This window comes from Euleptes europaea, chromosome 2, assembly GCF_029931775.1.
Source record: "Euleptes europaea isolate rEulEur1 chromosome 2, rEulEur1.hap1, whole genome shotgun sequence".
Taxonomy (NCBI): Eukaryota; Metazoa; Chordata; class Lepidosauria; order Squamata; family Sphaerodactylidae; genus Euleptes; species Euleptes europaea.
The window spans coordinates 71,827,574-71,854,054 of NC_079313.1; the positions used below are offsets into that span (position 1 = coordinate 71,827,574).

General features: G+C 42.3%; 1 protein-coding gene across 1 annotated transcript in view; it reads left to right on the forward strand.

Annotated features, from left to right (window-relative positions):
- FAF1 (Fas associated factor 1) overlaps positions 1 to 26,481 on the forward strand; it is a 243,967-nt gene that overhangs the window by 119,374 nt on the left and 98,112 nt on the right. Inside the window, exon 9 of the mRNA XM_056844462.1 lies at positions 25,535 to 25,630. Within this exon, the coding sequence (XP_056700440.1) occupies positions 25,535 to 25,630 (96 nt within the window). The remainder of the gene's footprint in view (positions 1 to 25,534; positions 25,631 to 26,481) is intronic.

Sequence of the window (26,481 nt, forward strand, 5' to 3'; positions counted from 1 at the left end):
TAGTAGTTTCAGAGGGTAGCCGTGTTGGTCTTCAGTAGAACAGCTAGATATGAGTCCGTTAGCAGCCAAGATACCCAATGGAAGGAGCTCTGACTCTTGAAAGCTTATACCCAAAAAAATCTTGTCAGGCTTTAAGGTATTACTAGACTCACTATCTAGCTGTTCTATTTGATAATGGTAATTAAAACTCATCTTTGTAGAGGGGATCCCCCCTCCCATGGATTCTGAATAACCCAGTGATTGTTTTTGTTTGATTGAAAAAAAGAAAAACACAGTGAACCCCAATTACAAATCTTGTTATATGAACACCTTAATGATCTACACATGTAGTTATAAAGTTTCTGCTCCAGTTCCTGTATTTAAGCTGTAAGGAGAACATCTCGGTACAGTAGAAGAACCCAGATGATATGGCTAAAGGAGGTTTTTCTGACAACTAATTTTAATGTTTGTCATCAATATAATGAAATATTAGTAGATAAATTACCTGTATTGGATTGGAAAGACAATTCTCTGTTCATGTTTTCCTGAAAATGACCTTGTTTACAAAATTATCACTGTAGAGCTGTTAGGCACCTCTTTCTCATGCATATTAACATGGACAGTTACCTAAAATTGTATACTACTCTTTGGCTACATTAGAGTGTTCTTCTTGGTGTCAAGGGATTGCTCTTTCAGTGTTGGAGTATTTAATGAATCAAAACCGAATGTGTTGAAATGTTTCTGAATTGTGTTATTGAAAATAATACCCCTTAGACATGATAATTTATTTCATCTCTGCAGTGACATATTCACGAAACTCATTAAAAGAAAGCCCAAGCTTGCAATTATTAGACAAAGAATGACTCACTGATATTGCTGCAGGGATTTAACACTTCAGTGTAGCCTTCAGTTTCTATTAAGTTCATTATATTAACATAACCTGCAAATTGAAACATAACAGATGCAGCCACAGATATGATTCTGTAGACCCAGGGACAAATTAAGGTAAAGCAGAGTTCTGGGCGTGCCATGGCACAGTGTACTCTGTTCCAACCCCAGTATAAACAGATAGGTTAGATAGCATAAATCTCTGTTTATTGCAATCGCTGTTGAATGTTGGCAGGGGTTTTTTTTCATGTTCACAGATCTATGAAAAAAAATGGTGCAGACAAGTTCAGTAGCATTTAAATCGTTCAGCATGGAGAGTTATATAAAAATGCCTGAACCTGTTATAGGGATATCAAATTGTTAGGCTACTTTCACATTACTGCTTACCTGAAATTTAGAACACTTATTGCAAAACACACACACACAAAAACGAACAAACACCAAACCTATTTACAAGAAAGGTTTGACATGTCTTTTCATCAAAATTGAGTACTCAGAGTTAATGGTTAAAGGGACTTCTAATGGTTGAGGAACTTCTACCACACAAAAAGTTTATTTCTATTTACTTATTACATTTATACCCCGCCCTCCCTGGCCAATGCCAAGTTGAAATGAAGTGTACATATAGGACAAGGATGTCCTAATGGTCTAAACATGAATACTGGGCAGTTATATATCCCTTTCACATTCGAGTAGTAGAAGTGTAATCCTATATTGTCAAGTTTCTTCTAAACCATTCCATTGAAATATGACAGGCCAAGATACCCTGGAAGGGGGTCATTTGTACATCTTTCAAAAAAGTTAATATGAAGTATATCTCAAATAGTTAAACTACTTCCATGTTACTTAAAAAGAGGAATTTGGAGTTGAGGGGGAATTGACTCAAAGGAAGCTACCTGACAGCATGTTTCCTCCCAAGGCTGGTTATTTCCCCTCACACTCCTCCAATATGTGAGGGAGAATCAGGAGCATGGCTACCATTCAAGGTTTAGGGTCAGAGGCAAGAAGTGGTGTGGGTCAGGTGTCCAGGTAAGAAGTCCTAAGTGCAAGGGCTCAGAAGGGAGAAGCATAATCCAAGCCAAGCAGGGCTGAGTTTGAAAAAGCTAGGAATCTAAAATCAGTTTTGCTGTCCTTACTAAAAAGGCAGCATGCAAGCCCAGACTTTCAACAGCCTGAGGCCTTGTGTTTGGCTCCTTAAACTATCTGCGGGATCCTAGGGTTGCCAACTCTGGGTTGGAAATTTCCAGGAGATTTGGGGGAACAGCTTGGGGAGGGTGGGGTTTTGGGGAGGGGATGGGGCTGCCGAGTCCCCTCTCCTCCGGTGGGAGGCTATGGGACAGATTGGGATTGCAGTTTACAACCAGAAGTGCCGCCTCGCGAGGGGCCTTTTCCTCTTAGTTTAGTGGTAAAGGGCCGCTTTACCACTCAAACTAAGAGGAAAAGGCCCCTCGCTTGGGGGCACTTCCGGTTGTAAACTGGAAGTGCCGTGCACGCGGTGTGTATGTGCCTGTGCACGTTTGCCCGCCGACCCTCAGGTGGTCGGTGGGCAGAGGGGTAAATTACCACCACCACCGGGCACCTGGCAACCCTAGGAGGGGAGAGACCTCAATGAGGTATAATGCCGCAGAGACCAACCTCCAAAGCAGCCATTTTCTCCAGAGGAACTGGTGTCTGAAGTCTAGAGATCAACTGTAATTTTGGGAGATCACCAGGCTCCAACTGGAGGTTGGCAATTCTAATTCTTGTCAAGTGCTCAGACCAGGAAGTGCTTCAGTGTTACTCCTCTGAAGATGCCTGCCACAGCTGCTGGCGAAACGTCAGGAAAGAAAATACCAAGACCACGGTTACACAGCCCGGATAACCCCCAAGAACCAATGCTTTTGTTTTATTTAGGCTGCAGCAGCTGACCTTGTGGTGTAGTTTAAACTACCCCAACCTGCTATCTTACATTCCCTCACAGGTTAAAGGACCTTGGATTAGTGAGTAGAACTCGGAGAACGTGTATCTCAGAGTATGTGTTCTCAGAGCTCAATTCCCCCACCCCCCTTTAGCCTTGTACCTAAAGGGAAATTTGCAACACACATTGGCAACACTCAGTTTACTATAAAAGTCGGACAGTGGGACATTTTTACATCAAAATTCTGGGAATGATTTTATCCCCTCCTAATACAGGACAGAATTCCATAGATCAAACAGTATCATGGAACAAACAGCATCAAGCACCTGCACACACTCAAATCGGCTTTGGAAAGCTACAGATATGTACTTAAGTTAGCAGAATGCAGGCTTCATTTACTTGCATTGGTCACATGCATCTGATGGGTGCATCTAATTTTATATGTTATCTTGAGTACAGTAGAGGTCAAGCTGCAGGTGGTATGCATTGTACATTTAGTTAGAAATGTTTATTTTGGGACTGTTAACTCCAATGTGTAAAAACTATGCCTGCTCCTTAAAAATCATGAAGCAGACTTCCAGTACAATAATATTTACAAAATATTTGTATTCCTTTTATCTTGTAAGTTGGCATCTTAATTTTTAATAAGTGAGAATTCATGAAAAATTAAGTTCTAATAGGTGATAAATGCAGAGAGGACAAACTTCCCAGCAGCTTAATGGAAGCAAGCTTCAATATAACTCTACAACTGGTTGGTAGCATGCTTCCTTGTAGGGGATTTTGATCAGTCTTCCGGTATATACTACCCATGTACCTAACATATTTCATTGACCTACATCAGGGGTCCTCTACCTTTTTGAGCCCTCAGGTACCCTTGGAATTCTGAAACACTGCAGTGTGTGCAGCAACAAAATCGCTGCCACAAAATAGCTGCTGAAGGAGGTGGATCCAGCCACAAAATTGCTATTGTAGCTTACCTTCGGTCACACAGTGAAGATCCTTTACTGTGCTGTGATGGCAGCTACTACCAAAGCAGTGTTTTGAAAAATCTCCAATGGCCAATTAGAAGCCTTGCTGGGCAAAATGCCCTACCTGTCCCCACCCTCTTTGAGAATACCTGAATTCTTTTGATAAACAGAGGGTGGGAATGGTCAACTCGAGGAAAAAGAACCCAGGGAAAAACAGTGCCTAAGGGTTTTTCTCCTATACAAAGTAATAATTTGCGATTTGGCTTCTCTTGACTACTTTGCACCAACTAAAATTTATCTTCAGTACTGTAAGTACTTTGACTATCACATTCTTCCTGTGCCCACTGCCTTCTAAAAGATCTGTATGTCCTTTATGGTGTTAAAGAGACATTTTATCGACTGCTAGTGTGTATATTGTCAGTGCAGTGCTTTCACTTTTTGCTTCTTTCAAGAAGGCTATGGGTGCAATCTGACAACAGCACCATTTAAAATCCCATACCTGCTCAGCCTTTAACACAGGTTGATTACAAGACAAGACCTCAAGATGATGGCCTGATACATCTTTCTTTCTATTCCCTCCCCCCCTTTAAAATATCCAGCTGACAAACACTTTTGGAGAACTTGAAGGTTTCCACACAGTTTTGTGCCATTTTGGTTGGTCCTAATAAGAACATAAGAAAGGCCCTGCTGGATCAGACCAAGGTCCATCAAGTCCAGCAGTCTGTTCACACAGTGGCCAACCAGGTGCCCCCAGGAAGCGACAAACAAGATGAGTGCAGCAGCACCATCCTGCCTGTGTTCCACCACACCCAAAATAATAGGGATGCTCCTCTGATACTAGAGAGAATAGGTATGCAGCATGACTAGTATCCATTCTAACTAATAGCCATGAATACCCCTCTCCTCCATGAATATGTCCACTCCCCTCTTAAAGCCCTCCAAGCTGGCAGCCATCACCACATCCTGGGGCAGGGAGTTCCACAATTTAACTATGCGTTGTGTGAAAAAATATTTCCTTTTATCTGTTTTGAATCTCTCGCTCACCAGCTTTAGCAGATGACCCCGTGTTCTAGTATTATGGGAGAGGGAGAAAAACGTCTCCCTGTCCACTCTCTCCAAACCATGTATAATTTTATAGACCTCTATCATGTCTCCCCTTAGCCGCCTTCTTTCCAAGCTAAACAGCCCTAAGCGTCCCAACCGCTCCGCATAGGACAGTTGCTCTAGTCCCTTAATCATTTTGATTCCTACTCTCTGCTTCCTATTTTTCAGCCAGCTCTCAATCCATAAGAGGACTTGTCCTCTTATCCCATGACTATGAAGTTTGCTTAGCAGTCTTTGGTGGGGGACTTTGTCAAAAGCTTTTTGGAAATCCAAATACACAATATCCACAGGCTCATTCCTGTCCACATGCTTATTGACGCTTTCAAAAAACTCCAATAGGTTAGTGAGACAGGACCTACCCTTAGAGAAGCCATGTTGGGTTTTGCCCAGCAGACCTTGCCCTTCTATATGCTTGACAATTCTATCTTTAATAATGCTTTCCACCAATTTACCCGGAACAGACGTTAAACTAATTAGCCTGTAATTTCCTGGGTCCCCCCTGGAACCTTTTTTATAAATGGGTGTTACATTGGCCATTTTCCAGTCCTGGTACAGAGGCTGATCGAAGGGACATATTACATATCTTTGTTAGAAGTTCAGCAATTTTCCATCTGAGTTCTTGAAGAACTCTGGTCCCTGTGACTTGTTAGTTTGCAGTTTGTCTAGACCAGGGGTTGGCAAACTCATTAGTCAAAAGAGCCAAATATCAACAGTACAACGATTGAGATTTCTTTTGAGAGCCAAAGGAAGCCGGCCCCGCCCAACAGCTGATAGGTGGGGGGCCCCAGGAACCGCCGAGCCGCCCGCCCAGCAATCGCTCGGCTAGAGGGGAGGGGAGGCTTTAGCCTCCCAACCATTGAGGGCAAGGGAAAGGGGGACCCGGCCATTCTTCACGGCAGGGTGGTGGGGAGAGACAGCGCGCCCGCTCACCCGCTCTCTCTCTCTCTCTCTCTCTCAGGTGCGCCGGCTCCGCAGCCCGGCTGCCAGCGCGAGCGGGCGCAAGAGCAGGGGCTCCGAAACAAGTTTGGAGAGCCGCATGTGGCTCTGGAGCCGCAGTTTTGAGACCCCTGGTCTAGACATTCTAGGACTTCCTGCCTTGTTGCCACTATTTGCCTCAGTTCCTCATTTTCCCCTCTCCAAAATCTCTTTTCAGGAGAAGGAATCTGCCCTGTATCTTCAACAGTGAAGACAGATGAGAAGAATTCATTTAGTTTTTCAGCAATCGCTTTATCCTCCCTTGTCATCCAATGGTCCAACCGCTTCCCTAGCTGGTTTCCTATTCCTAATATACTTAAAGAATTTCTTACTGTTTGTTTTGATGTGTTTAGCAATACGCCCCTCAAAATCTTTTTTTGCATCTCTAATTATCTGCTTGCATTTCCTTTGTGCAAGTTTGTGTTTGCTTCTGTTCGCCTCATTTGGGCAAACCTTCCAGTCTCTGAAGGAAGACTTTTTTTCTCTAATTGCTTCCTTCACCTTTCCCGTTAGCCATGGTGGTGACCTCTTGGACTTATTACTACCTTTCCTGACCTGCGGTATACAAGCTAGCTGACCCTCTAGTAATGTGGACTGGAGTAACCCCCAAGCCTTTTACAGAGATTTAACTGTTCCTTTCAACTTCCTCTTTACCAGTTTTCTCATTTTAGAGAAGTTTCCTCTTTTAAAGTCAAAGATTTCCCAGTCACTTTCCTACTTACATATCAATTAAATTTGATGCCATTGTGATCACTATTGCCAACTGGCTCAACTACATCCACATCCCGCACTAAGTCACTGGCAGCACCACAGAGCATTAAATCCAGGATCACTTCCCCTCTGGTTGGGTCTATGACCAACTGTTTGAGGGCACAGTCATTTAGGTTGTCTAAAAATTTTATCTCTTTGACTTGACTGAAGCATACATTTATCCAATCAATATGAGGGAAGTTGAAGTCTCCCATTATTACTACTTCATTACCTTTACATGCTTCCCTAATTTCATACTCCATCTCAAGATCACCCTGAGCCATTTGGTCAGGGGGCCGGTAGAACGTCCCCACTACTAAATCTCCTTTGGGGCCCGGAATCGTCACCCATAAGGATTCTGTGGACGAGTCTGCCCTTTTTATGGTCTCTAGCTTATTAGACACTATGCCTTCCTTGATATACATAGCAACACCCCCTCCAATACGCCCTTCCCTGTCATTTCTATACAGTTTGTAACCAGGGATGACTGTATCCCACTGGTTCTCTCCCCTCCACCAGGTTTCTGTAATGCTCACTATATCTATGTTTTCTCTTAAAACCGTGCACTCTAATTCCCCCATTTTTTGCTTGGAGGCTTCTAGCATTAGCATAGAAACACCTACACACTGTTTCTCTCTTTTGACTTGCCTGGCATGTGCCTTTGGGCATCTTTAAGTGGCTATCCATCTTTTTTTTCCCCATTCCCTTTCATGTCTAAGTAATTCCTATGTGGGCAATCTGAAGCAATTTTCCCTTTGTCCGTATGCACTGAGTTTGCCCGAACCGGATGTTTCTCAGCTCCTGTCGGCTTTCCCCCCAGGTTCAGTTTAAAAGCTGCTCTGCCACCTTTTTTATATTACGTGCCAGCAGTCTGGTTTCATCCTGGTTCAAGTGCCAACATGCTGGTGCCAACATGCACCACAACCACTGGCTCCTCCCCAGCACTATCTACCAGACTACCTACCGTATATACTCGTGTATAAGCAGAGTTTTTCAGCCCCAAAAAAGTGCTGAAAAAGCCCAACTCGGCTTATACGCCGGTGAATACGAGAGGGAGGGGGAAAACTTACCGCCGCCGCCTGCCTGCGCGCCTTCTCTGCGGGCCAGGTGCGGCCCGCGCGGCCTCCTGGGCGCAGGGAGGGGGCCGCCACCTGCCCGCGCGCCTTCTCTGCGGGCCAGGAGCGGCCTGCACAGCCTCCTGGGCGCAGCGAGGGGGCCGCTGCCTGCCCATGCGCCTTCTCTGCGGGCCAGGAGCGGTCCGCGCGGCCTCCTGGGCGCAGTGAGGGGGCCGCCGCCGCTGCCTGCCCACCCGTTTTAAGGTAAGCCTGCGGGGGGGGGAGGGGCTGCATTTCCCCCTCGGCCTATACGCTGGTGCCTAATTTTTCCCCATTTTTGGGGTGAAATTAGGCACCTCGGCTTATACTCGGGTCGGCTTATACCTGAGTATATACGGTATATGACGGGTAATGTCCGCATCCTTCGCACCAGGCAGGCAAGTCACCATGCGGTCCATGCACCCGCCAGAAACCCAGCTATCTACATTCCTAAGGATTGAATCCCCCACTACAAGAAGCCCCCCTCCCCTCTGAGGCATATCCTTGGTACGAGAGGATATCTGTTCATCCACCAAGGAAGAGGTCCCTTCTAAGGAACCACATTCCCCTACCTCCGTGAGATAAAAGTTTATTGTTTTTGCAATGATAGTGGAAATCTTAAGTGTGTTTCCATTATATGCAGATCTATATAGTTAAAATATAATAAACCAATAGCTTTGGGAGTTTCATAAGGAGTTTGTAGTGTGCGTGTGTTCAGTTTTTTAAGGAGACTGAAAAAAGATATTAAAACTTGTTACATAATGAAATGAAAAGATACTGAAAATTATAAATTATAAAAATATTAACACAATCTTGCACAATTATAAAGCTAATGTATTTTTATTTGATGTCTGATAAAAAAAAATCTGGTCTGCTCTGAATACTTAAAAAGCTGTTTTGACCAACTGGCATATTTTAACCTTTACAATACTGGCATTGGGCATCTGTCAGGGATTGCATAGGAAGCTTTATGTGTGAGAGCTTTTAGTTATTTTGGACGAATATGCATTTTGAAGGGGTTAAGAACCTTTACGTAAAACAAAATGAAGCTGAGGCAAATTACCTCTTGCCGTACATTTGTTTATAAAAAGCCACAAATGTCATGCATTTTGACAGGCTAACAGTGCAAAAATCTCATTATTTTGGTGACCGGCTTCATGAATAGTTATGTCATGAAGGAAAAAGGCACCCCAGAAAGCCCATTAGGGTTGGAATCATTTGCTGGAGCCGTTAGTTGGTAACACAACTGCTTAAAGTTTGCCAAGGAATTATATAGCATTGGAAAAATATCCAGGCGCTCTTCTGTTTGCCATCCAGAGTTTTCTAATGCAGTGAAGTAAATGGCATCCCACCACAGACCAGAACCATGCCAAGTGGATGGTTGATATTCTTTGTGAATACGAAGTAGATTCCAAAATTTTGTTTTGGGCATCTGTAGACAGAGTTAAGCATGAATAAAAAGTCTGAGTATTTGCTGATACATATTATGTTCCCTATTTTATTTCATTCTTGTTTTATTCATTTATATATTTATTAGATTTTTAACCCACCCTTTCCCAACCAAGGTCAGGCTCAGGGCGGCTCACAACCAGAATAACAAAATACAATGTCAGTAACAATGCATCATAATAATGCAATAAAATTTACAGTTAAACCTATTGTATAAATCCTAAAAAGGTTAAACACTCTAAAACCAGAAAACCCAGATGTCACAATTTGTACTAATGCTGGTGACAAGCAAACAGTGGAGAAGGCAGAAAAGGTCAGAGGCCAGCAAAAATGGAACCATCGCTGACCTCAGTTGTAGGCCTGGCAGAACATCTCCGCCTTGCAGGCCCTGCGGAATTGGCTAAGGGCTAAGTCCTACATGGCCTAGGTCTCATTTGACCCAGAGTTCCACCAGGCCAGGGCCAGAGCTGAAAAAGCTCTGCCTCTGGTCAAGGACAGCTGGATACTTTTTGAGCCGGGAACTACCAGTAGTTTGTTACTAGATGAACGTAACACTCTTTGAGGGGTGTATCGAGAGAGGTGGTCCTATAGGTAAAATGGTCCCAGACCATTGAGGGTTTTAAAGGTCAATAACAGAACCTTGAAGCTGATCTAGTGTTCAGCCTGGTGCCAGTGCAACTTGCGGAGCACTGGTTGGATATGCACTCTCCCTGGGGTCTTCATAAGGACCCTCGCCACTCTGAACCAGTTGAGGTTTCTGGAGCAGCCTCAAGGGTAGCCCTGCATAGAGCGAGTTACAGTAGTCTAGCCTGGAGGTGACCATTGCATGGATCACCATGGCTAGGTCAGGGCGGGACAGGTAGGAAACCAAGTGCCTAGCCTGGTGAAGGTGGAAAATTGGCAGTCTGGCTACATTTGTGACCTGTGCCTCCATTGAAAGGGAAGCATCCAGAGTGACACCCAGGCTCTTAACGCTTGGTGCAGGTGTTAATTGCACCCCATCAAGAGTTGGGACTTGAAGTCCCATTTCTGACACTCCCTGGCCCAGCCACAGGACCTCCATCTTTGATGGATTTAGCTTCAGCCAGCTTTGTTTCAACCATCTCACCATGGCCTCCAGACACCTGGCCAATTTATCTGGGATGGTATCTGTCTGGCCGTCCATCAGCAGATATAGCTGGGTGTCATCCACGTATTGATGACACCAAGCCCGAAACTCTGGACTAGCTGGGTGAGGGGTGCATATAGATGTTAAATAACAATGGTGAGAGAATCACCCCTTCGGGGACTCCACACACCAAAGGGTGACGTGGTGAAACTTTCTTCCCTAGCGCCACCCTCTGTCCCTGATCATGGAGGAATGAGAGCAGCCATTGAAGGGCTGTCCCACGTACCCCAACATTCGTGAGGTGGTGGGTCAATAGATCATAGTTTGACTGTATCAAAAGCTGCTGTAAGATCTAATAATACCAGCAGCACTGACCCGCCTCAATCCAGCTGCCTGTGGAGATCATCTGTGAGGGCAACCAGCACTGTCTTCATGCCATGGCCAGGCTGGAAGCTGGACTGAAATGTGTCCTCCGGGAAAGCCTGGAACTATTGCGCTACCACTGTCTCAACTACCTTATCCAGGAATGGTAGATTAGGTGCTGGGCGGTAGCTCGCTGGATCATTAGGCTCTAACGATGGTCTTTTCAAGAGCGATCTCACAAATGCCTCCTTCAGCTTTTCCAGAAAGGCCCCCATAATTAGGGACAGATTAATAATGTCCATCGGGGGCTTGTACTGCATCACTGTAAGCTTTAACCAGCTATAAAGGGCATAGGTCTAGGAGGCATGGGGTGGGCTTCACAGCATCCAGGATCGTGTCAACATCAGTCCAGGAAAGTCAGCTGAATTGGTCCAACACTGGACTAGAAGACAGCCAAAGGCCTCCAGTTCACTCACTGTATTAACACTGGTGGGGAGGTCCTGGCAGAGTGACAAGACTTTATCCACAAAATAGCTCACAAAAGCCTCACAGCTAATAGTCAAATCAGTAACATTTTGTGGTCCCTTCTGAGTGGGATGTAAGGGTCCTAATTACTCTAAATAATTGGGCTGGGCAAGAGCTAGCGGCCGCATAGTAACTCCTCTTTGCAGCCTTCGCTGTAGCTTTGTCACGAATACACCACTAAACCCCCTTTTTTTGCTGTAGTTCTGCGGTATACCACGGGGCTCAGTTAAGGTGGGGCAGAGAGGACATTGGGGAGCGATCTCATTGATGGCTTTGGAAAGATGGCCATGCCATCTAAGTCTCCACGGGGAAAAATAAATCTGCTTGCTGCCTAAGCGCGATTTCACAAGGAAGGGTGGCTTATCAGTCTATCCCTGTGCAATGGGTGCTTTCAGATAAAATATTGGCACATGCATTTGTTTTTTAATTGTTGCCAAAGTCATAGCACACAGAGTAAAATTTTGTCAAACCGTACTTTCAATGCAAGCACTGCAATTTTATTTATTTATTTTTATTTACTTCATGTATACCCTACTGTTCTCCCCAAAGAGGACCCAAAGCAGCTTACATTGTTCTCCTCCCCTTTGTTTAATCCTCACTCCCCTATGAGATAGGTGAGGCTAAATGTGTTTGTCTCGCCAGAGGTTCCATGGCAGCAAGCTTGCATGGCAGAGTGGGGTTTGGAACCCCAGTCTCCTAGATCATAGTCCAATACTTTAACCCCTACACCACACTGGCTGGTTTGTGGATGCACTGAAATTTATGTGGTTTGTGGGTCATACATTTGGCTGTATTGTTTCCTTATGAGTACTGATGATTTGTTATGTTACGTCTAAAACAAATGTCATATGATTTGGTTGCTGCTATCAATAATATCACAGTCCCTGATTCAGATAATTGCTGTTTTGTTGCACAGTTTTGAAGAGTAAGCTTGTGTATTTATCAATATGTCACTCTGTTGTGATTAACAGTGCAGTCCCATGAATGCTTTCCTGGGAGTAAGACCTTTTGAAGATACCTGAGTAATATTCTGATCTTCGAGAACACTCCTAAGCAGGTCTACACAGAATGGTATGTGGGTCTTTCAGTGGGACTTACTCCCTGGAAAGTGTTCTGAGGATGGCACTGTAAGTCATCTTTATTATTCATGTTCTGTAAATTTCAGCAGTGCTCATGATGGCTATTTTTTAAATCATTTTCTTCCAGCCATTTATGTGTCGTTTGGATCACAGCTTTCTTCTCACAGATGTATGCATTAACAAATCCATTTGAACAGTTTTGCATCTTATATTCCAATAGTCAAGTGTGGCCCAATCTGCGGATATCTAAATCTGCAGATTGGGGCCACACTGACTGTACACAAATAGTTCTGAAAATCTGAGGTTTGCAGGAAAATCTGAAAACATTAAAACAATACATTGGAGGGTTTAACCCTCCCCCCATGAGGTTTTTCTGTGCCTGAGCTGAAGTGGAAAAGCTGCAGGCAAGTGGGGAGATCGCTGGAGCCATTGGTGTATGTGAGGGGTGGGGAGAAGCTGCTGGGCGGGCAGCCTGGAGCGTTGCTGCTGCTGCCATTGGTATGTGTGGGAAACTGCTGAGCGGGCAGCTGGTAGAGTCACCCCACTGCTGGGGGAGCTGCCAGGCAGGGAGCTGGGAAAGTCACTGCCAGTGTTGGTGGGTGTTGGGGGTTAAGCGGGCAGGCAGCCAGGTGAGTCGCTGTCATGTTGCTGTAGGGAGGAAAGTTGATGAGCAGGTGGACAGCCAGAAGAGTCAGCAGCACTGTTGCGAGGGGGGGCATAATGGAGTGAGAGAGACAGAAAGTAAGAGAGGGGTGGGGGAGAGAGGAAGAGAGTGAGACTAAGGCTGCATTCCTGAAGGGGAGGCGAAGCTCCTTAGGAGCTGGTGTGACCCACCCCTGCATAGGTGCCACCTTATCATGGAATAAAGTGGCGTAGCCTCACTTTGTTCTATGGCGGCATTTTCACTTTTAATGTTAAAACATTCTTTTTTCTGTCCTTTTGGGAAACCTCTGAGGAGGCAGCACGACCGCACCACTCCTGGCCCCTGTGGATCTACTCCCCCCCTTCAGGAATGGGCTGTAAGAGAAGTAGGGGGAGAGGGAAGGAAGCAAAGATGACTCCTCTCAAAAGTTTCTTTTCAGTCCCTACTTGTTCATATATATTAACTGCTGTGTAATAAGGGGAAACAATGCTGAGAAAATGGAAAATTGGGAAATGTGTAATTATTTGCTAATATATGCTAAATTAAAGAGTGCAGGTTGTAGCAAACATGAAGGTTGTGTACTGTTGCTTTGTCAGAGCACATTAAGATCAGTGTGAGAAAGTCTCTTCTCTACCTGAACTAGAAATCCTAGGCAGAAATTCCTAATGCTTTCAATTGACCTGTGGTTCAGGTTGAGGAAGAGGGAAAGGCTAATGTTTAAAAGATTATAGGAAAAAAGTATTCATGGAAAGTAATTAAATGAGATACATGATTAGGCTCATAGCAACTGGTGGCTCATCAAGCCCCACTCTCCAGTTTGCAATTTCCCCCACTTCAAAGCGTTGCTTGTGGTTTGGGATGTATTTTTGCAGGGGATTTTTTACTTTTGTAAGATTTTCCCCATCATTAAACCAAATGTTCATTGAGGTTTTTTTTAAGTAACTTGCTAAAAGCCTGTCAAGTCTGATAGGTGGGGGAAGGAAGGAAAGTTCCAGTTCTCTCTCCAACAACTCTCACTGCATCCACTCCTGAAGTCAGGAGGTCGGCCTCTCCTCACATTCATTGAGCTTCCACAGTGCACTGTTTGGTGTAGGTCGGATCACCCACTGTCAGTACCAGCATGCAAAGTTCTGCTTTCGTTGCAACATTGCCCCCAAAGAGGGCACTTTTCCCTTCCCTCACATAATGGTGGCTGCCCCACCCAGATTATTTATATAATGCCAACCTATTAATGCAAATGACAGTTGTTTGAGACGATATCAGATTTGCACTGTAAAATAAGACTCCAGTAGATAAAAGGGCTTAAGTGAAATCTTCTCTCTAGCCTACTATAGTATTTATAATAACCACTGCTTTCGCAGAAGTCTGTACATATGATCAAAAACTGGTAAAACTTTATAGTTTCTTTTAGTCTTCTTCCTGGAAGCTAGCATAACCTTTTGCTTTCCTAGTTCCCATGCTGGAGCTTTGAAGGAGTTGACACGTATTAAACCTCAACACTCTTCTTTCACAACTGAAAAGGGATTCCCTGGCTTATAAATAGGCTTACATATATAAAATGGGTTGTATTTGGATGTTACTGTATAGATCATTGGAATACAAGAAGTTAAAATGCCAGGAGACTTAACAGAGCAGTTCTGAACATGTCTTCAATATTTATCAGAAATGTTTTTGATTTTATTTCCCTAAAGCATGTTGTGATGGTAGAGTATGCCTTCTTTATATCAGTCTTCAGAAATCTACCATGGGAACCTTTCTGAAAGTTTTGGAATGAATTTCATACAACCTGCATTAAAGGGTTTAAATTACGTATTCTGACACTGTTCTCGGACTTGAATTAGAAACTTTTCTCCTCCCCCGCTCCCTCCCCTCCAAGTTAAACCTGTGATAAGTAATTGTCACACTTAGTGCCCTTGTACAATGCTAATTCAAAGTGACATGTCCAAACTGGCCCTAGTAACATGAAGAAACCTAACAGGTGTGAGGGGTGGATCTTCCCATGGGTTCTGCTGCGCTTCTAACTAGAGAAAAACTAGAGAAAAAGTGAAATGAACCTTGAATAAATCTGTCAGCAGCAATTATCTCAGCAGCACTTTATGAGGGGATAAAGTAAGCATTGGTGCTAGTGGAACGTGAACATGCTCCACCCTGGTGATTTTTTTGCTTTTTCATCCAGTTATTGTTTAAAATAAAATGTTTGAATACCTGTCATATAATATGTGATGTACAACTTTTTATAATAAATATGAGCTCATTTCCACTAAGAAATAAAGCTAGTTCTTTTTGATGCATTTATGCTAGTTGTAATGATACCTTTTTAAAAAATCCAAAATGTACACACTGTTTTCTGTTAGTTTTGAAATAATTTAACAGAATGTCATTAGTCCCATCTAAATACATTATGGCTTGCTTCAGCCTTGCAAAGTTGAAGCATGAATTGTTTTGTTTTGTTTTGTTTTGTTTTAAAAACTGACATCACACATTATTAATATGATTGTTTCTGTTGGGGATCTGCCTTTATTTTTTATTTGAAGAATGCTTTACAATATGACAACTTTCATGATGTGGGAAAAATAAAGCTATAATAATTAAAACATCAGTAAAACAATCCAAACATTGATAGGCTTGTTCAGCTATAAATTTATATACAGTATAATAAAGAAGTATGATGAGCAAAATAATTCCATAGCTACTTTTTTATATCTCAAGAGTATCCTGTTTATAATAAAACTGTTTTTGTTCTCTCCATTTTATACTGTTCCCACATCAAGCTGCTAAAGTTTGCAAAGTAGCATACTTTATCTTATCTCATAGTTGAGTAATGAAAAATTCTTGTGGACACCTTGAATTTTAAAGATCAGGTTTATGATGAACCTGGGCTGTACAAAAGAGCAACTAAATCATGTCCTGGGCTAGAACTCTATGCTCTTAAAATGTGGAAACGGAGAGTAATACTAAACTTGAATGCTGTGGAAAAGATTTTCCTACTGATTTTGTGCAGTTCATAACTCAGCATAGAGAACATAGATAGCTGCTTTAATAGACTCTCAGATACATTTATTGGCTCTTTCTTCCCCCTTTCACTCCAGAATTCCTGCTAGGAAGGGAAGAGTAATGATGTCACACTTAAAAAGCATAAAGAAGAAAAAGGTAGGAAATAGAACACAGTAGCCATATAGCAGTCAGAGAGAAACTGCAACTTATCCCCAAGCTGCCTCTTGTGGCTTCATATCTGAAGAAGGCTTCTCTTATCTCCCTGTGTCATATCAGTATTTAACTGTCTGAGCAGGAAACTACATGGTCAGATTTTATGGCACTGGTTGGAGCTCTCCATTAAAAGGGAAAAACTGTCAATCTGATCGTTGGGTTACGTATAATTGTTGTGACCAGATGGATAGCAACGAGTATATGCGACTGTGCCTAGGGCTAATTCCATAGCATTTGCACTCTGTTCATTGGAAAAATTTGCATGGTTGCCATTTCAACATTGCTGTTCTGTTTGCTGTCCTCAATTTGACCTTGAAGTCAGAAGTCTGATTTTGGTAGAGCAACATTGTGGTAGATTTTACAGTCTAATCCTCATACATTTGTATGGAAATAATTTTGTTAATTTTATTGGAATGTACATTCCAGCAAGTGTACTTTAGAAGCGTCCTTAGTATCCTATAGTTCAGTTCCATACAGTTGTTCTAGTCTAAACCCATTGCTTTAGATTGTTAGGTTGTTACTTGGAGGAAGCTCTTGGAATAACCGGCCAAAGCGAAGTATATTATTCTCTTTGTTCTGTCACCTGTGTAGCCCAATCCTATGCAAGTTTAATCAAAAGTAAGTCCCATTGTGTGCATAGGATTGCAGCCTTAGTTGAGTAGTACACAGGTGAAGAGAAGGAGGACAAAATTTCTCACTAGCTATTACATGTTATTTCGTCTACAGGTTCATACTGTCAGAACCTCCTGCACTTCTTCATCTTATTGAATGAACTGGAATAGTTCTTTAATTAGCCAAGGTGGTTGGCAATACTTCTATGACTGGATGTTTGGAAATCACTCATTCTAAATGAACTAAATACAGTTCTTCTAATGAATAGTCTGAGGATCAGATCAAGATTCTGTCCTTTTATTTAATGTATGCATCTTTGAAGATTGGGAATGATACATTGCCTAACATAATAATATTTGAAATGGTATACTTAGGATAATTTTATTCAGTGTTATGTATGTATGGAAATGTGATGATTGTGAAAAAGCGAAGTGCAGCCATTTCACTATCACTAGCAACTGATGTTAGTATATAGTGGATTTAATATACAGGAAATTAGGGTTGGATTAAATCATAAAAGTAAAAATCCTTATTATTATAAGAGTAGTTGGAAAAGATGCTGGATTGTTTATTGTTAAGATAGATGTTCAGTTAAGTCATAGTTTTTGTTGGTATTTTTATAGTCTGCCTTTCCCATGGGGACCCAAGGCAAATTACAAGTTTGATAAAAAGAATTTGTCAGTCAATCAATAAGAGGCTTAGAAAATATGATAACATCAAGAGTGTGGATTATAAGACATGAGATCATGCAGATCTAATAGCAAAGATTCCTAGTAAGACAAAATCATGCAGTTGGGCTGGGATGTAGAACCGGGGGGGGGGGGGAACAGAACAATGCATGCAGGCATATCTATTTAAGGCAATAAGACAATTAGTGTAGGAAAGACTTTACATTAAAAGTCGTCTCCAGAGGTGAACCAGCCTTGCTCCCTCTTCAACAACGTCCTCAACAATTCTGTTTTGCACATTTTGTGAAATGATAGAAGCATGGGAGCCTTCCTGATAGCCCCAGGTAGACCATTCCACAGTGTAGGAACCAGTGCAGAGAATGGGTGTGGGTAGGACAGACAAGTGCTGGTTTTATCTGTTGGCAGGGGGGCAACTTCAGAAGGCTTTGCTCAGATGAGAGGAGCTGTCCTAGCAGGCATAGCAGGAGAAGTGGTCCTGCAGGTTTGTGAGCCCAATGCCATTAAGGGCTTTGTAGGTGATAACTAGCACCTTGGGTTAAACCTAGTAACTGATCAGTAACCTATGGACTGTCTGCAGAAAGGGAGTGATATATACAGATACAGCTTTTTACCCAATAATAGCCAGGCGTCTGCGTTCTGTACCAACTGTGGCTTCAGAGTTGTCTTTAAGGGCAGACACAGGTATAGTGCATTATAGTAGCCCAGCCTTGAGGTAACCATAGCTTGGACCTACATGGCCGGGTCAGCAGAGTTAAGGTAGGGGGCCATCTTCCGAGCTAAGTGGAGATGGTAGGATGGCTTTTTTGCAGCTGCATCAGCTTGCTTCTCCAGCAATAAAGCAATAAAACTGGATCAAGCATCATCCCTAGGCTCTTAACCAAGTCAATGAGAGTCAATTATATTTCTAAAACACACACTATATAGGGATAATATAAGGTATGTGCAATGTCCCTGAACATTAATTCCTCTGGGTTTCTTTCAGTCTTTTATGACACTCCTGCATTTTTCCCACTTCAATTCAGTCTCTCCTGGAGGTATGAATAAAAATAATTCTTAATGATTAACCCCTCCCTATTTTAAATCATGCATCAATGTAAAATTAGTTAGTGTGTTATTAAATTAGATTTTTCACCATGTTGGGGTTGTTTTCACTTATCTCCCACAGGTTAATTATCATGTGATTTGAGGTGAGTTACAAGAGCCAGTGTGGTGTACTGGCTGAAGTGTTGGACTAGGAACTGGGAGACCCAGGTTTGAATTCCCCACTCTGCCATGTTCTGTAGCAACGAGAAAGTGAAAGGCAGATTACTGCAAACAGAAATTTTAAAAAAGTGCTCCGAAAGAGAGAAAAGAGACTTCAGGGTCCCAAAAATGTAGGTCTGCCACTGCTTACAAGGGTGTAACTCTGCTTAGGATGGCACTGTAAGTCACCCCATTCTAATCTGCAGCCACCATGTAATTGAGATAAAAGGTTTAAAAAAAACAACCTTCCAGTGCAAGTTTATGAACAATATGGGAATTTCAATCTACTTTTGAAGAAGATTGGTGAACAGGAGAGAAAGATGAGAAGAGGAAGGAGGAAGAACAGATGAAGATGCATTGTGAAAAATAGGCAAGAGAGAAAGGGAGAAAGATAAGGAAGATAAGAAGAATTCTAAAAGCAGGAAGAAAGAGAAGGAAAAAGACATAGAGGGAAAGAAAAACAAAAAAGAGAGAGAGGCATGGACATAGTAAGAAGAATGGGAGGAGAAAAATGGACAGTGAGGGGGGAAAAGATGGGCAGTGAAAGAAAAGCCATGGACAAGAGGGAGAGATAAGGAGGAAAAGAGAAAACAAAGGAAGAGAAAAAGGTAGAGAGCAGAAGAATGAAATAGGGCAAGAGAAGGAGACAGGAAGGATTAAAAATGGATCATGAATTGTACTCCATTGATTAAGACCACAGTATCATTGATTTGAAATATTAATTTCAGTGAGGTGGCACCTCCCCAGCTCTTTCTATAAAAACCTCAGGTTTTAAAGAAATCACAAAAGCTGAGTTGTTCTGGTGTTTCATGCAACTTAATGTAGGAGAATGCACAAAGTACTTTTTAGGAGGAAAACATTTTAACATAAATCCCCCTTTGGTGTTGGGATACAAGTAAACAATGATCTGGAACAATATCTATTAAAATATTCTGTTTGTCCATTGTGTGTCAAATTTCAGCATAACACGTTTATTATCTCTCCCTTCTCGAAGTTTTAAGGAGCCCTTGGTTGGAACATAAGGCTAATGTCTTGTGTCAAAATCTGCAACATTCTAAAAAAACAACAATCTGAGCGCCATGTTTGTCTGTCTTGATTACCCTAAGCCAGCTATTTGTCTAGAGCTGTGTAAGTTGGATAAAGATATCCAGTACAAGACCAGGATTCTTTATGGATCTTGTTGCTTGGCCACCATGACACCTGCATTTGCATTTGTTGGCCTCTGTCACTTTTTCTTTTAGTGCACTACTCAAATAGCCTAGATGCTTAGCGAAACCACAACAGGGGATGTTTCTTTTCCACAACTGCATTAAAAACAGATTTAATGAAGCATATGTTACTAAATGCCAGTGCCAGCATGATAAAGAATAGCATAGATTCTGTGTTATGTATAAAAGAGTTTCACTGATAATTGAGCTTGACCCAAATGTCTACTTTAATATTTCATTTATTCCAAAGTAGTCATTTCCTTTTAACTCTGTGATTTAAAAATTGTGACTAAACTGCTATTTAACCTTGCTACAAGAATGTGGCAGCAGGCTAGTCCAGGCAGGTCAACACTCACTTGGCTAGCTGGCACTTCTAATCAGCTTGCTTTAACCTGCAACAAATTAAGGCGTTTATGAATTCTAGCACATAAGTGATTAAAAACACTCTGACAAGGGTAAAAATTATTTTTAGCATACTTGCTACATATAATGAAATATCACCTTTATTGTTCATTACTAGGATCTGCATATGTACATATTGCGCACCATAGGAACTTAGAAGGTAGAGCTTCTTATTTTAAATACAGTAATTTAAAATATTTTACATTGATTTTAGTAAATTATAGAAAACTTAATTTAAGACAGATAACACTTCCATTTCAGTGTCTTCAGTTTTGACAATTCATGTATTTTTACTCTGCAAGGACATGTTTGCACATCTGTGTATTAATTAAAGAGACCTTGGTTCCACTGGAGGGGGGAAAAAGACAACTAGAAACAATTCCCAGTGCACCTTTCTTCTTTTGCAGCTACTACATGCAGACACTATCTAGCCTTGATTTTTTTAATTGCTTCTTTTGTCAGGTTCCAGCAGCAGGTTAGGGATTCTGTTGATTTACTGTCCACTTACACACTCCCTGGATGAGGCAGTTTTGAGTTTGGTGTTGAATGTTCCCAGGTTTTTAATTCTGGAGTATTCCAACATCCACATCTTGCCTCCTATCTGGTTCAGTTTAGGCTTTCATAGCCACCATTACATCTTTGGGATAATCCCATGTTGTGATCAGCCCAAACATTTTAAAGGAAAACCTAGTAGATTTAGTTGAGCTTGGAGCCGGTGCCTGCCTGAAGGGAAGGAGGAGAAGGATAACATGAACACAGTGAACTGGGGAAAATCCAGCCACAATTTCACTGACTGCAGGTTCCTCAGGTCTTGGCAGCACATAGGCTGGAAACAATGGATGCAACTATCAGACTGACTGCTCACAGAAAACCCCCTAGCTTGCCAGTTGAGGGTAACCAAGGAAAAATTCATTGTAGGTCTGGAAGCACTGGTAGCTGGTCTTCCTGCCTGTTACCAGCCTCTTGGGGTGTGATAAACATGCCAGCCCCAAGATGGCTTTCATGCACCTTGCCCCTGAGCCCCTTAAGGGGAACCCTCATTTTAGGGTCATGCAGGCAGCCCAGCCCTGCACATCCTGTACATCCAAGCTTGCTTGCCCAGTCCTTCCACTGTGCTGCTGCTATGAACAGGCTGCCAGGCTGCCATCTTCCTTCCAAGCCAAGGGCATGATGTCAGTTCCACTGGAAATCTGGAACTGGCGTCAATAATATAAAAATAATGTCCACGGTAGGATGCTAGCCTCCATGTGAGACCTGCAGATCCCCCAGAATTACAGCTCATCCCCAGACTACAGAGTTCAGTTCTCCTAAAGAAACAGCCACTTTGGAGGGTAGACTTTATTTACTGCCAAGGTCCCTCCCCAGGCTACACCACCGAATCTCTACAAATTTTTCAACCTTGTGTTGACAACCCTTGATGTCATGCCTCTTTAGGAATCACTGGAAACTATTTTCCTGGAAATGACATCACACCATCACTGATGATGCCCCCATGCCAGAGTCCTCCCTACATGCACTGCAGACCAAATTGGAGTAATTGAGCTACAGGTTTGCTGGCTCTGCCCACCCACTCCAAGCTGAACAACTTTGCAAAAGTGTCACAATCATCAGGTCCCAAGAATTTAAGGGCTCAGACCTAGTAGTCAGCCAGTGTCAAAATACTTTAAACAACTGAGCTGGTTGTGAACTAGCTGCTGCAGTGGTAGTGGAGAAGTAATATTTTTTTGCTCTTGCCATTGCCACCTCATAGGCATTCCAATAAGCTCAATAGCATGCTCTGTCAGATTCAATCATGAGTGAGTTTTCCACCAGCGCCCCTCTAGACATCTCCCTGCCCTCTCTTGTCTCCCATCTTTATGGTAAACCAAGAGGCTAGAATTCATTTTGACGGTGGAAGAGGGTGGGGAGCAATCCTATCAGTAGCTTCCAAGAGTTTGCATTAACTGGAGGTACCTATTATGGCATCAACAGAACTATCATCTGGGATCCTGAAATCCCTCAGAACATTCTAGAATCCGGTAGGATCCATAAGTATCTGTAGGTGAACCATTTTAATCCTTCCCACCCCAGCAGAATGTTGGTTCTACATTCACTTGTTCCTTGAGGAGGAGGTGGTCAAACCATGGCATAGGCTGAACTTCCAAATCCCAAATTAAACTGTCCTCGAAAGGCTCAGTACAAAACATTAAGACCAAGTTATGTCTCTTTTCATGTGTTTTGCACACCATTACCTGAATGAGACCCACGGATTCTATGGTCCAGACAAGGTGCCCCAGCGTGAATGTTGAAGTACCCCAGAACAACCAGTCAACCAGGAACAGCATTTCAGAGGGCATTTTGGGATGCAGTAGGAAGAGGGAGGCTGGGAGTCCTCTCCACTTCTGTCTGCAGATATTTTGCCTGATATCTGACCCATTGTCTTCTTAAGTCACATCTATTTTTATCCAACACAGGGGTGGTATAACAGATTTATGGATAACCTGGCAGATTTATGGATGATTTTATTGTATTTTGTATCTTATTTTATTTTTATTGTTCATTGCTTTGTTCTTTTGTTAGTCTCCTTGAAGGTAAGAAAAACAAGAATTATCACTTTGGTTCTTGTAGGTTATCCGGGCTGTGTGACCGTGGTCTTGGTATTTTCTTTCCTGACGTTTCGCCAGCAGCTGTGGCAGGCATCTTCAGAGGAGTAACACTGAAGGACAGTGTCTCTGCCACAGGTGCTGGTGAAACATCAGAAAAGAAAATACCAAGACCATGGTCACACAGCCCGGATAACCTACAAGAACCAATGAACTCTGACCGCGAAAGCCTTCGACAATTATCACTTTATTAAAATGTGCATACTTTTGAAACCCCAGCCATTAGACAACTCAAATGTAGGATTAAAACAATTAAATGTTATTTTTCAATACTGCTTTAACTGCATAGAGGACACTTTTAAGGTAAGGTAGCTAAAGAACTACTGCTGGTTACTGGTAAATTACTGGATTTTAATATTCCTCTCATCTACCTTCAAAAAGGGTTTCCATCAATTCTAGCCAATTTATCATGCAACTGTATGCAAGGAGGGCTGTATACAAACAAGTTCACTTCAAGCTTCTTTTTGTCCATTTTCTGGGCCTTGCCACACATGACATTTTCCTTTCACAAAGGTAACCTTATTTCATAAAGGAAGTGTAAATTATCATCATCATCATTTTTGTACTGTCTGCACATGTTTGCAAATATGCCTTCTGCACAGGTATAGGTTTCCCTATGTTTAAGATGAACTCACTCATCAGAGAGCTTTAGCATCTACACATAGAATTGAGAGTTGCTCTAGTGGTTCTACTTCTAACTCACAGGTAGCTTCTAAAAATTGTTTCTTATTGATGGTGGAAATTTTGCTCTGTTCCTTGTTCTAGAGTACCTTAGGGTTCTTTTCTTTTCCCTGCAATGTTTTAAACCTGTAGGGATGTTGTTTGCAGGTTTGGGATGAAATACCATTAGTCTGCTGATGGCCGTAAACTCTGTTTGTCCTTTTACTCAGATTCAGAGATGGAAAGTGTGCTTGAAGTTGGTAATAGACTACATGAGGGCCAATATGCTGAAGCTGTACCCAGACAAGATTTATGCGGTGTTTGTTTGTGGACTGACAGCACAGGAAGGTGTTACTCAAGGTGTGAAAGGTGGTGTTGCCCTCCCCCTTAAGCAACAAGGTTGTGGTTTGGGATGCTTCTAGATCCAGCCTCATCAATCCAAACTGAAGTGGCTCAAAAACTTTTCACTAACTTTTTGAAAATGATGGCCTCTTTATCGTTATCCAGACTCTGATCATATCTAGGTTATATTATCATAAAGCCTTAATTAAATGTGGGACTATCTTTGAAGACTATTAAAAAACTTGGTTGGTTCAGAACACAATTAGGCAGTTCAGCCATAACTAGCGTATTTCAACTGTATTGAATTCCAATTAGTGATGGGGTGTAATTTGAAGTGTTAGCTTTAACATATAAAATGGGAACAAAGGTATCTTAAGGTCTTTGTTTCCATGGACATCTTTCTTGTATCCTTCTTCCGAGGTCCTCACCTGGTTGCCTTTGTCTTCTGGTATTAGTAAGGGTTGGACCCACAGAGGATTTCCACTGATGGAAGGAGGGGTGATTTTCACCAACTCCTCCCTCTCACTGCAGACTTTGGACTCCTCCCCCCATGCTGTTCCTGGGGCATTTTCCAGAAGTAGCATTCGTGTGTGGGGGTGGGGGTGGGGGTGGTATTGTAGAGTTGCTGCAGCAGGTAGAAGGGAAGAAATTTGCTTTCTGCTAACTGAAGGATCCAAACTATAGAGATGGTCTTTCCCATGGTGAGAGCCAAAATTATAAAACTTTTACATGGCAGTGCTCTACCTATGGAATGGTTTATCAACAGTTGTTTGCTTGGTACTGATGTTAATATTCAGACAGTAGATGAAGATTATTATTTTTTCTTGAGCCTGCAGTAACTTCCACTTAATTATGCTTCCTGTTTTTCCTGTTGATGTTTTTAGCTTTTCAATTGTCTTAATTTTGTGTTATATTAATGTTAAAAATATTGATTTTTATATATTGTAAATTTCCCTGGTCACAGAGAGTGGAAAGGTGGGGGGTAGAGATGCTTCAGATTAAAAATATATATTATTTCCCTTGAATGACTCAGGCCTCTTCACAATTGCTGTGGTTGGTTCTACAATCTAATATCTCAGACTCCCTGAAGAGAATTTATTAATCCTGGTCTAAACCTGTTAATAGTAATAATTTGTGGTAGACCTTTCTAGCCAGTTAGCAGTGATGCATTAGCATGTTGTTGACTCTGGTTGTCTCATTTCTACCTCTGCCTTATGTTGGTAAGAACAGTTGCTGCCCTGTGCCAGAATCTTCTTCCAGCCTCTTACTATTTTGTATTTTATTTATTGACACATTTATACACTACCTTTCCTCATGGTTCAAGATGGCTCTTACTACCCATTGTACTATTACATTGGTGGCTTTTAAAATGAATGTAAACTAGGAGGACAAAACGGTAGCCTGTACTAAGTTAATTTTTTTCAAGGGGGGGGGGCAAAGAAAAGGGTATGTTGGTAGAACAAATGGCATGATTTGGGGCGTGCCTATGTACCATTTAATAGGAGTAAACTATGGAATTATTTCCAGTATTACAGCAATGCTTATTCTTCGCCTAGTCAGTTTTTGCATAACAGCTTTCTTGCCTGGAATAATTCAAATTTCTCTTTCTTACTTTTTAATTTTTGTTAACTGAAGTCCACTATAGTATGTGTTCATCAAAAATATGCCAATCAGACATATAATGCAGTGGTTTATGTCTTGTTTTCAGATTACTCTAGCAGCGTCTGGGATCTCTTATCCTTGCCACCGACTTACAGTTGGAAGAAGATCCTCACCAACACAAACCAGAGAACAGTCAGAAGAGGTAAAAAAACAACAACATTAAATCTATCTGTTGATTAAGGCATACATCTTTAAGCCTAGACGGAAGCTGAATTTGTTTCCCAAATTAAAGCATATAGCACTGAGTTTGATTCATGTATGTGTGTGTGTGTGTAAAGTGCCCTCAAGTCGCAGCCAACTTATGGTGACCCCTTATGGGGTTTTCAAGGCAAGAGACTAATAGAGGTGGTTTGCAAGTGCCTTCCTCTGCACAACAATGCTGGTATTCCTTGGTGGTTTTCCATTCAAATACTAATCAGGCTAACCCTGCTTAGCTTCCAAGATCTGATGAGATCGGGCTATACCATGCTGCCTTCCCTCCCAAGTTTGATTCATACAATAACATAATAATTGCTGTTTGAATATGTTGATTGAAGGGAGAAAAAGGGAAATTAAAACAAAACTCTTATAATACATTTAGTTGAAAATTGTAAGCTAAAATATAAATTCCATGTTGTTATTGAGCAACTTTTGCCAGAGGTGAGGCTGAAGTGAATAATTTTTTAAGAGTCTCATTGAAGTAATTAGATGGTTAGATATAAATGCTTTTCTTACAGCCAATTCCTGAGCTGATGGCGTACGCAGACGGTGGGGAAGAGGCGCAGCGGCTTTTTTTTGTTTCAACGGGGCCTTTCGCCCCATAGAGAACAGCGAGGCTGTACCCAGCCGAACGGGGATAGGAAGCCGTCTAACCAGGGGCTCCTCCCCCTGCCCCAGGAACGCCCCCCTGCGCCGGTGCGGCCACTCTATGCCGTGGCCTGTGCCATGGAGAGGCCGCGTTGGCGCAGGGGCGTGGTGCGGCTCCGCAGCGCTTGGGCGCCAGCAGAGCCACCC